General features: G+C 35.1%; 2 protein-coding genes across 2 annotated transcripts; one reads left to right on the top strand and one right to left on the bottom strand.

The window, feature by feature from the left end:
* Positions 1 to 419: 419 nt before the first annotated feature.
* Positions 420 to 5,706, top strand: LOC113283321. The gene is made up of 2 exons (XM_026532544.1): positions 420 to 737; positions 4,874 to 5,706. Exons 1-2 carry the CDS (start codon positions 459 to 461, stop codon positions 5,495 to 5,497), a joined length of 903 nt encoding a protein of 300 aa, XP_026388329.1. The 5' UTR covers positions 420 to 458; the 3' UTR covers positions 5,498 to 5,706.
* Positions 5,707 to 5,954: 248 nt separating this feature from the next.
* On the bottom strand, positions 5,955 to 8,490 carry LOC113283320 (very-long-chain (3R)-3-hydroxyacyl-CoA dehydratase PASTICCINO 2-like). Its single transcript, XM_026532543.1, has 8 exons — positions 8,023 to 8,490; positions 7,807 to 7,918; positions 7,612 to 7,719; positions 7,484 to 7,537; positions 7,288 to 7,358; positions 7,106 to 7,187; positions 6,470 to 6,566; positions 5,955 to 6,372 (listed from the first exon to the last, which is right to left on the bottom strand). The coding sequence occupies exons 1-8, from the start codon at positions 8,091 to 8,093 to the stop codon at positions 6,302 to 6,304; spliced, it is 666 nt and encodes a 221-aa protein (XP_026388328.1). The 5' UTR covers positions 8,094 to 8,490; the 3' UTR covers positions 5,955 to 6,301.
* Positions 8,491 to 11,687: the final 3,197 nt, after the last annotated feature.

Here is an 11,687-nt window from a genome sequence, read left to right as displayed (position 1 = left end):
CTACAGTTATATTTGAAGATGAAGAAAACGCAAGGATGATTATCGACGGCTGCAGAGTACAAGGTAGACGTACTACTCATGGACTAGCCTCCGCCGTATCTGGGCTGCGAATCTATGATAGTGCTATTGATCAAGAGAATAGCAATGCACGAGGTCAAAAAAGGCAAAGGATTCTAGATGACCCTGCAATCCAGATACGTGATACTCTCTCAACTGCTACGGAATCTCATCCAATGAGTCCTAAAGACAAGGGCAAGAATCTCATGTCACAAAATGAAACGGGGAAGGGTAAAAATGTGGTTACCGTTGGTGACGAAACTTCACTGGGCCAGCACAAAGTTGATAAATAACAACAGAAATACAATACTTGGGCTCGCATGTTGAATCAGTATGTCAATTTGGGGGTCTAGTCGGATCTGCTCCATATTCCGGATAATACTAATACCTCGACCTTATCGATGGTTCCAGATCAAAATCCACAAATTAGTCCAGAATGGATAGATGTTGCTGTAGATGTTACGGATGATGGAATCACTCCACGGATGGTAGCAGAAAGTGTTCTTCCAAATGATGATATTGCTATGTTAAGAAACTTTGTTAAACGAGTTTATCGTCTTCCAGAAGATGCCCCATCTACATCTGCTGCACGGGAAACCACTACTCAAGATCGTGGAGATATGGATGGAGTCGCTGCCGAAGTTCCAGTCCAAACATTGAATTCCATTGATGCTATAGAGATACTTATTTTCTTACTCTCCTTCATTTTTAAACGTATTAGTATTCTGCTTTCATTTCTCTTCGGTTTAATTGGGCTTTCCTGTTATCTTAAATTTAGGTTAAATTTTGTTTTTCCCTGCAATTTTTTTCTCCCTCTTATTATTGGAAGTTTTTCAATTATGAGTTCACCTGGTTATCAATCTCTATATGATATTAGGATCCTCTCCTGGAATTTGCAGCGCATTAGATCTAACTTAAAACAGGATCATTTAAATTACTTGATAAAGACACATAATATTGATATTCTCTTGTTAGTAGAAACTAAAGCCAAAATTTCTTTCATGGAGCAAATATTCTATAAACTACATGCCAAAGATTCGTTATTAATTCCTTCTGTTGGTAAATCAGGTTGCATTGCAATTGTCTGGTTTTCTAACATTTCTGCTTCTTTGTTTAAATTTCAAGATAATGTTTTCCATTTTCAAGTTTTGAAAACTAATGCCAGATTTAATACGTCTTTTATATATGGTGCCTTAGATAATCATTTAAGGATTAGGAATTGTGATTTTATCTATGCTTTTAATGATCCTACTATCCCATGGGCAGTAATTGGTGATATGAATTTTATTCTGAATGCATCTGAAAAGGAAGGTGGCAATTCTGTTACTTCTAGTAGTTATGCTTATGTATATAGCTGCATCCAAAAAATAGGTCTAATTGATTTGAATTATGCTGGTTTGCCTTTTACTTGGACTAATAAGAGATCTGGTACTGATCACATTCAAGAGAGACTTGATAGAGTCTTTGTTAATCATAAGTGGTTAGAATTTTTCCCTAATTCTCTTAACTCTCATCTCACTAGAGTTGTTTCTGATCATGCTCCGATCATGTTACAGACAACTCATTTTGGTGAAAAACTTTATAAACCTATCGCAATATATGAGATGTTGGCAACACCATAGTTCTTATGAATCTGTTGTACAACAGTCAATTTGCACTAGTCAGAATAAACTTAGTAGCTTTACTAGCACTATGACTCATTTGCATCATATTCTTAGGAATTGGAATAAACATGAATTTGGTAATATTTTTAAAAATATCTCCAATATTCTTTCTGCTATTGATGTGCAAAATGCTTTACCACCCACTGTTGAAACCAAATCCGCTTTGACTGGTTTACATAATGATCTTGAATCATGGTATGCTATTGAGAAAACTTATTGGAGTCAGCATGTTAAGGATAAATGGATTAAAGAAAATGATCATAATACTCAATTTTTTTCATCAGCATGTTTCTGAAAAAAGACGAATTAATCACATTTATACTTTACGAGATGCTTCTGGTTTATGAATTGAAGGTCAGTCTCCACTTAGTAATCTTCTAACTAATCATTTTAAACATATTAGTCAATCTATTAACCCTTCTATTGATCCTTTATTTTCTTCTATTTTTGCGAAAGTTTTGACTCCTTCTGATAACTTAATTCTGTGTCAAATCCCTGATGAGCATGAAATAAAATCTGCTTTATTCATGATGAACTCTTGGGGGGCGCCAGGACCTGATGGATTTCCCCCTGGGTTTTATCAGCATCATTGGGATATTGTTAAGTATGATTTTAATTTATTGGGTACAACAAGTCTTTAGAACTAAATCTTTGGACTCCAGTGTTAATCACACTTTTATTTCATTAATCCCTAAAGTGCCAGTTCCTACTACTCCGGGTGATTTTCGACCCATTAGTTTAAGTAATGCTCTTTATAAAATTTTAGCCAATCGTATAAAACCTTATTTAGATAGACTGGTTTCCCAAAATCAATCAGTTTTTATTCCTAATAGGCAAATTACAGATAATATTGTGGTAGCTCATGAAGTTCTGCATACTATGAAAACTTGTAAACGTAAGATAGGCCATATGGCTATTAAATTAGATCTTTCAAAAGCTTTTGATCGAATGGAATGGTCGTTTATTATTCATGTTTTTCGGTTACTTGGTTTCTCTGATGATTTCTGTGATCTAATCTACATGTGTATATCTACTGTAACTTATTCTGTGTTGGTTAATGGATCTCCTGGCGACAGTTTTACTCCTTCTAGAGGAATTCGTCAAGGAGATCCATTGTCTCCTACTATTTTTATTCTATGTATGGAAGCTCTTTCCAAGTTACTATTGCATGCGGAACAACAAAAATTAGTTACTGGTGTTAAGGTTCTTACTGGTAGTACTTCTGTTTCGCACTTGTTCTTTGCCGATGATGCTTTTTTATTCACTAATGCCACTATCGTTCAGGCTAGGAACTTGCTGGATATTCTTAATATGTTTAGTCTTACATCTGGTCAGACTGTTAATTACCAGAAATCTGGTGTTTACTTTTAGTAAAGGCGTTCCGAATAAGCATTGTAAAATTTTAGCTAGGATTCTTAGGATTGGTAAAATTACGAAAACTGATAAATATTTAGGTACCCTTTTTTTTTTCATCGATCTAAGAGTTTTAATTATCAATGTATGTTAGATAAAGTTTATCACAGAATTAAAGGTTGGAAGGCTCAATTACTTTCACAAGCTGGCAGGGCTGTGTTGATTACTTCTGTTACTAGTGTAATGCCCATGTATCAAATGATGTGTTTTGTTTTACCTCATAAAACATTAGATAGATTGAATGCTCTACAACGGGATTTTTGGTGGAAACGTAAAGAAGGTTCCAAGGGCAGCTACATTAAGGCTTGGGATTTTCTGTGTAAAAAGAAGGCTAGTGGGGGTTTAGGATTTCGAAATCCACATAAATTTAATCTAGCTTTGCTTCCAGGTTAGCTTGGAGGCTCAGAGACTTTCTGTGTATAATCAACACTAACACCAGTTCTTGGCACAGGACAAGCACCATTTGGTAACCATTTGTCCGTCCAAAGTTTGATATTAATACCATCTCCTATTGCCCAACAAGGATTTAACTTAATAACCTCAATGCCTCTACAAATACTAGTCCATATCCAGGATTTAACCGTTTTCTTCTTATAATGCATGGATCACTAAGCTGTGTAACATAAATAATATGCACCATGTAACTGTTCCCTAATGTTAATATATGTTTGTTTATCAAAAAAAAAAAATGATTCTTACTGGAATTTTTCTGATTTGATACCCCTTCTCTCTAAATCAAGGTCACTTGACCTAGAAGAATACTATTAGGTATCCATAATTTGGAAAATTTTAATTGCATTTTTGTGTAACAATTTTTGAATTAGGATGTGGTTGTTCCTCTACTGTATTCTGTAGTATATATATATATATATATATCAGTTTAGTTTACTTTAACATTTTCTTTGTATGCCTGGTGTTGTGGATTATGTTGAGTTGTTGTAGTGTTCGATAATTTGCCTGAATCAATTTTGAGTTTATGAGGTATTTGGCTATCTTTCCAGTAGAATGAGTACCCTTGTAGTGTTCGGTAATTTTCCTGAATCAGTTTTGGTTTATGAGGTATTTGGCTATCTTTCACAATTATGATTTCTGCATTTGAATTTTCTACTTGTCAATTTAGTAGTACTGTTAGTTGTTGTAGGCATGGTTTGTCCCAATATCCACGATAATCAGTTAGGAAAACGAATATCGGTAGGTTGTTATTCAATGCTGGGTTTTGGCAGATTACTGCAAAATGGTTTTGAAGTTGTTAATTAGTAGTACTATGTGCCGGGCAGCTGGGAGTTAGTGAAAATGCCAAAATATTTATGCAACATATTTGCAGCACATCTTGATTAGTTTAGGCTGTCTGTTCATATTATGCAACATACGAAACCATATTTTAGTAACCCAAGAATGACAAGAATAACGTATAATTAAGAACCATAGTGAGTATATGCTAAAAAATCTTTACCTTTGGGCTCATCATTGGTTTGATTACTCAATGATGGTTTGGTTATTACTTGGTGATGAGTTTGTTTATTGGTGTTTGCTAATTAGTAGTACTATGATTACACATAGGCTACTAATCTGCATCGGTTTAGAATCACTGATTTTGATTGCTTTGCTGTATTCTGTATATGTGCATTATATTCTGTCTGAATGTAGCATTATATCGGTTTAGAATCACTGATTTTGATTGCTTTGTTGTATTCTCAACTTTGCTATGATTTTGATTACTTTGCTGTTTGTTCTTGCAGTCTCATACGAATGCAAAGGGACTGTATGGGAAAGCATTCCCTCATTTAAATGCATTAGTTGAGATATTTGCTGAAGATAGGGCAAATGGCAAAGGGGCTGCTTCACTTGTTGAAGAGCTAGAAGAGATAGAGAAAGAAGACGAACAAGAAAAGGAAGAAGAAAATCAGCATAATACTGCACAAGAAAATGATCAACAGCAAAGTAATCAATCCGAGTCAAACAGTGGTAAAGGTAGAAGGAAAAGGATACGTTCATCATCCATTGACATTGTATCTGGTGAATCAAGTGGAGATTCAAATGGGCTTAGTTTGATGGCTAATTCGTTTAGCAAATTTGTGACGGGTACACTTGATCACTTTGAAGCAGTTCTTGAGTCACTTACTCAAGAAGCCGATGTCAATAAACACTTGTTTGAGGTGTTGAATAAGATAGAAGGGCTGACAGCCGATGTCAATAAACACTTGTTTGAGGTGTTGAATAAGATAGAAGGGCTGACAGAAGATGAGGTGATAGATGCTGCATCTATTATACTCGATTCATCTACAAAAACAAAAGGTTTTCTTCGGCATGGGGGAAGAAAAACGAGCCAACTATGTGAAGAACATGATTCTACATGTTGGTAGGTAACGATATTGCATGATCTTGGTAATTCTTTAGCTACTACTAGCTCATATGTGCCAGGACAAGGTTGCATAGTTTTTATGCAGTAATTTTCAGTCCTTTACAACTTGTTTGTTTAGAATTTTTTGAATTTGAATGGTGTGGAACTACTTGAAACAGTATTTTGGTTTGGAAATTTGAAATTCAAACTTTTAGAATTTGTTTGTTTTTAGGTATAAATTTTTCAATGGGGAAGGGTACTAGACAGATCTGGCATTTATTGATTACCCTGCAATTGGATTATGTCAACCAAATAATAATATTTGAATCAGGAATCCAATTCCTACCTTGTAATTGTATTCCTAGACTCCCTAAAACTTGAACCAAACGCGTTGTAAAGAGAACCTTTGCAGGGAAAAGGGACTAAGGAAGAAAAAGAAACTGATAATTGCTATTGAGATGACAAGAACTTCTCAAAAATACAAAAACAGAATTCACAGTTTTTATTCCCACAAGAGTAAGATTCTCTAAAACAGCGTCAAGAGGATGCCAAGCAAACCATGCCCAAAATGTAATAGATTGAGGGTTTGCCCAAAATGTAATAGATTGAGCCCTCAGTAACCAATGCATAGACTATCAACCTTCAGATACAAAGAGATTGTTACAGATGAACAAGTACAAACCAGTAAGATAAATTAAGAAAATACAATAAGGAAAGAAGAAAAGCTGAACTGGATACAATGTTAATCTGGCAAACCACTTTCTTTTCCTTTTGACAAGTGATCTGGTTAACCATTTGATCGCTATAAAAGTCCTCTACGGCTTCTTTACTCTCTCTTGGATTTGGCGAGAGCTTTCTTCCTCTGCCCAAGCATATATTGATACATATGTGGACTACCTGCAATAAGATCAAATTGCAAAGTTATGACTCAGTCATTAATCTACAGCGAACAGAACAGCTTGAGTCCGAAGGAGTTTAATTTGTGATTACGTGCCTGGGACATAGATTCCGAGGGCAATAATTGCAGCATAGAAGTAATCAAATGAGAAGTTAAATTGGTTTGGCATCCTAATGCAGTATTTCTCAGATCCCTGCAAAAAATATCAAAAAGATTGAGGTGAAGAAGATACAGAACAAAATCGAAACCCACTGCTTTGACAGTTATCACAAGTACTGAAAAATGCTTCAAAAAAGTACTGAAAAAAAAATTCTACCTAAAAGCGAGGATATGAAAAGGTGTTTTGCATTATACACCTGACTGTCAATCATAAACCACGTAAACACTGATATATGTATTGAGAATGCAGTAGGACATATTCTTAATTCTAGGAGATTAGGCAATAGGACAAACTTTTCTATTCCTGAGTTATGGTAGTTTTCCCTGTTTGCAATTAGCCATGGACTTCTTGCATGACCAAAAACTAGACTTGTGGCAATGAGTTTAGATATCAAGGAAGTGTTCCTAGCCATGTCAGTTCATTTTAGGAATCGGCAAAGGTCTCTCTAGAAGATCGTTACATTGTTAACAACTAAGAGGTTTGCTTTCTTGATAAATGAAGGTTTACAACCAAATCTTACAGTAAAAATCGGTACATTAAACACGCAGAAGAGACCTGATTGAATTCATTACCTTTATGTACTGCAGGCCGATATATATTAGACCAACTTCGCTGGTAATTCCAGTTGGATACAATACCAGAAAGGTGCTATACCTGCACAAGCATCAATGTACTTAATGAAATGGTGAAACATTTCCTAGAAGAAAGGGAAGAACGATATATGTCATATTTATAATCGAAGAATTGATTATACCTGAGCCACAACAACCATGAAGGTGCAAAACCAAGTGCCTCTTTTGTACCAAAGAAAGAGTATCGGATAATCTACACTCAACATAAAACATTACAAAATTAGAAAGATATGAAAAACAAGCACAAGTCAACAGTTGAATGTAAGTATGAAACAACATAGATTATTCTTGCACATTACAATCATGTAGAGCTCATACCTCGGTAATCGACCAGCTTATAACCAAAGAACTAACTAGCACATGCGTTCGAGTCTGCAAACCAAAACATCTACTCTGTCAACTTCTAATCTACAATTGTTTGTCTATAAAATGATGGTAAATCTGACCTCAGGAAAACTCCACAAAATTCCCCAAGTTACAAATAATCTTGATCCGATCTGTGGCAAAGTTGCTGTAATTGGAGATCTTACCAAGCCTACGAGACCATGAAGAATCTATCAAGAAGGCAAACAAACCAACTTATCAGAGAAATTCCAAAAAAATTCAACCAAAAGTGAATCTCTGAGTTCGTTTAAGTTTACCTCCATTATAGCTGCAGTTTGAGCAAGTAACAGAGGCTTTTCCACAGCATTGTAAACATGTTCATGGCCTGATTCTTTCAAAGTCATCAAAGCCATATACAAAACCTGAAACCTATAACAAATTCACATACAAAAGTCAGATTAGAAACTACCAAGATCTCAACAAAAACAGATAATTTTACTAAAATTTACAAATCAGATAGATATCGAACTTACCAGCCAATGAAGATAGTCCAATTGTAAATAGTAAGGTAGATACGCTTAAGAACGGATAAGAAACCTGCCATTGTTAACAGTTGGATTTTTTTTTCTAGGGTTTACAGGAATTGGAAGTGGGGATTGATAATTTAGTATATATAATAAGAACAGGTGATGAAAATAAAGGAATGCAATTAATTAATCTAGGTGAGCAGATCCAACTACCAGTATGAATATTCTACTACCAGTATGAAATTGGTTGTTCTAACCATCAGGCATTGATGGGAATAACGGATTTTAACTGGAGCGGATGGAGAAGTAAATGTTGGTTTTCCGATATTAGCACCTTTGTTTTTGATCGAGAATAGACTACGGTAGCCCGGTGCTCTCTGGTCTAGTCCGCGATATTGGTTACATTATCGGGCAGATGCACACTGTCCAGCGTTTTGGCTCCTGATTTTGTGGATTTGTGCATTTCTTGTGCGTGAGTGTCAAAAACTTAAAACTTTGATTCATCGGTTAGTAATACTCACTAGAATTTTGTTTGTCATGCTGAATGAATGTAGTCAATTTCGGCCATCTTGGCCGAAATCTCGCCGGGAATTCCGTTTCCGGCTCTCAATGTAGCGAAAAATATGATTATGCCCAGACGGAATTCAGCCGAAAAACTCTATTAACTCGGCCGGAATTTGGCCTGGAATTGTCTGAAATTTCGGTATCTCGAACCTGAATTCAATTTACAGAGAAGTATACTACCAATTTTAAGACGTTTCGAATCAACTGCTTCAATCAATTTTACATAATACCAAATACTAATTTAACACAGGTTGTCCAAAAGCAACGCCAAATATTACCTTTACAAAATGAAACTAGCTATAAATTTGGGTTTTCTTCAAACACAAAATAAAAAATCAAATCGGTTAAGCTGGACTTTAAATTTTGGTTCACCACCAAAATACTGATTACGGACTTATGATATTCTTCTTCTTCGTTATGGTGAAGGAGAGAGTGCGGCTGTAATAGTTTCTGTGATGGATGAGAAGAAAATAACGAAGAAAGGAAGAGGTAAAAGAAAAGAAGAAAATTGGGCGCTGGTGTTGAGTTTGGACACGTGAGTACATAGGTGTCTTATTAAAGACAAGTAGAGTGCACGTGTGTTGCACGTTGAGTTTTAAATATACTAATCCGGTTAGACAATTCCATGTTACCGAAGAAATAACGGAGAAAGCAAGTCACGAAAAGTTCTCTTGTAACTAAGAGACTGCAAAATTCCAAAAGCATGTTTTTAGAAAGTTTCGTTCTTTCTGCAACATTATTTTTATTCATCCACATTCACACCATCATGATTACGTAGGATTATACTTATAGGTTGGTTGTTGGCTTTAAAATACTCAAGCAAACAAAGTCTTGAAAAAAATTGAAGGTCAAAGAAATGACAATAATAATACATTTCTATGCATACAGAAAGAAAAAGAACAAAAATTTGCATGATCAAAATTATCGGACTTCCTTAGATATTAATCAACAATACAAAGACCGAAGAGAGTTCAAAAAATCTTACCAAAGTTATTGTACTGCTAACAATCAAAGGCACGATTCATTATCAAAAACACTCAAATGGATAGCCATATCAAATTTTATGTTGAATCATAAAGTAGAATCATAAGCTTTAAAGAATGAGAAAAATATCTCGTTCAACTCATCAAACAACAATCAATAAAAATTTACAGATTTGCAGGCATAAGTGTAAACGAACTTGACAGATCTCTCAGGCTCACTACTAAATGATAAACAATGTCCAACTTTATTTTCACCAATCTAGCAAATAGAATCACTTATGCTCAATATAAGATCTCGATAGAGAGCTTAAATCATATCAGATCCATAAACAAAAATCTAAATCAATGCACGGACAACCAAGATCTAAACCCCAATCAATTTTGAAATTAAATCCAACACAATATAAATCATAAGATAGATTAAATTATTACCAGCGCACGATTAGAAGAATCAGTACGATTTGACGATGAAAAAATCACCGTTTCTGCAACTATAAAAGAAGCTCTCAGGGAAGGAGAGAAGAAATCATTTTTTTTTTACGTTTCTGGTCCTTCAGAAATATATAGATAGTATTTTATTTTTAATCCTCACAGTTCTTGCTTATTTACAGAGAGATATATCGATCAAACGACTGAGTTTTAAGAACTTGAAATCCTACGTCAGAAATCAAACGTACGTGGGTACACGAAGAATACGCGTGGGAGGCGAAAAATACGTGCGGGATACCAAAAATAGCTAAGGATTTTGTTTCCCTTGCTCTCATTAAAAGGGTGAAGATAATTCACCGTTAGATGAAAAACCTGATTCAACCAAGTTAATATCTTTCAACCATTAGATCGAACTTAGTTTGTTACACATAAATGAAATGTACCCTCATTTATGTTTATGTAACCGTACCTAAACGTCTACACCATGTTGGTTCACAATTAGTTAACCGAGGTTAGCCATATGTTTACTCTCATATTAACCTTATTCATCTTCACCATAACTAGTTCAAATGACTTCAAATGAAACTAGTTAATGAGTTGTTCAACTGCATAGAAGACACAATCGAAACAAAATCAGTTTGAATCACTTGAATCAATCATGAACATTATAGCCACGGTTTGCAAAGATTGCATTCCTTATGAATTAAATGTTTAACTTCATGAACATACCGATTTGATAAAATAACCAGCTTAAGTATGCGTACAGGTATGCGTCCCTAAGCAACCGGATTTTGAGTTTGTTAAGTTTCCAAACTCAACAGAATTTTTCGGTTCGAAAACTTCCGCCAGTATGCGTACGAGTACGCATACTTAAGGTGACTAGTTTAGGAGTTTGTAATTCCCAAACCCAACAGATATTTTTGGTTCGAAAACTTCCTCTAGTATACCTACGGGTACGCATACTTAAAGTGACTAGTTTAGGAGTTTGTAATTCCTAAATCCAGCAGATTTTGAAAACTTCTACCAGTATGCGTACGGGTACGCATACTTATCTTGTCGCCTTCACCAATTTGGTATACACACAAATACGTACACTTGGCTCCCGGTTTATGGATTTATACACTAATGTGAGAACACACTATATATGCTTATATCCAAAGATGGTTACATTATTAACTCTTCATTCCAATCATTGAAACATTCTTAGAGGATGGCAATAGTCGTTTTCACACGCACCAAAGCAATTTTCAAGTTATTGAAATGTCAACATGACTTTCATCACGAGTAAAAACGAACATGGCTAAAGTGAAAGCTTTCTAACACATATTTCGAGAAATACGTAAGCGATATATACTCATCCTGAGATCTCAAATGTATATAGTTGAAAACTATATCGTAAATACGACTTATGTCTCAATATAGGAGATAGAGTAGAAATAAACTTTCCTAGTGATAGATGAGTTTAAGTCTCCACATACCTTTTTGTTGATGAAGTTCCACAAGTTCCCCTTAGTAGTTCTTCGTCTTCAAATAATGAACGCCGAGAGATCTAAGCTCAACTACACTATCTATGTCCTAGTCCGAGACATCTATAAATAGGCTAGAAATCAAGACTTATAGTTTTGATCACTAACATTGACAAACATGCTTGAGATAGCAACGCATGCGAGTTCGACCGAGCAATGCTCTAACAGT

The sequence above is a fragment of the Papaver somniferum genome, chromosome 5 (assembly GCF_003573695.1).
Source record: "Papaver somniferum cultivar HN1 chromosome 5, ASM357369v1, whole genome shotgun sequence".
In the NCBI taxonomy this organism is placed as follows: domain Eukaryota; kingdom Viridiplantae; phylum Streptophyta; class Magnoliopsida; order Ranunculales; family Papaveraceae; genus Papaver; species Papaver somniferum.
The sequence above is the reverse complement of the archived record's forward strand: the minus strand, read 5'-3'. Positions and strand labels throughout refer to the sequence as shown.

Coding starts and splice junctions, on each gene's coding strand:
- LOC113283321 (XM_026532544.1), top strand. CDS start 459: ATGGTTCCAGATCAAAATCCACAAATTAGTCCAGAATGGATAGATGTT. Junction 738..4,873: donor ATTCCATTGATGCTATAGAG/ATACTTATTTTC, acceptor TTGTTCTTGCAG/TCTCATACGAATGCAAAGGG.
- LOC113283320 (XM_026532543.1), bottom strand. CDS start 8,093: ATGGCAGGTTTCTTATCCGTTCTTAAGCGTATCTACCTTACTATTTAC. Junction 7,720..7,806: donor AAACTGCAGCTATAATGGAG/GTAAACTTAAAC, acceptor CCTTCTTGATAG/ATTCTTCATGGTCTCGTAGG. Junction 7,538..7,611: donor TTTTGTGGAGTTTTCCTGAG/GTCAGATTTACC, acceptor TTTGGTTTGCAG/ACTCGAACGCATGTGCTAGT.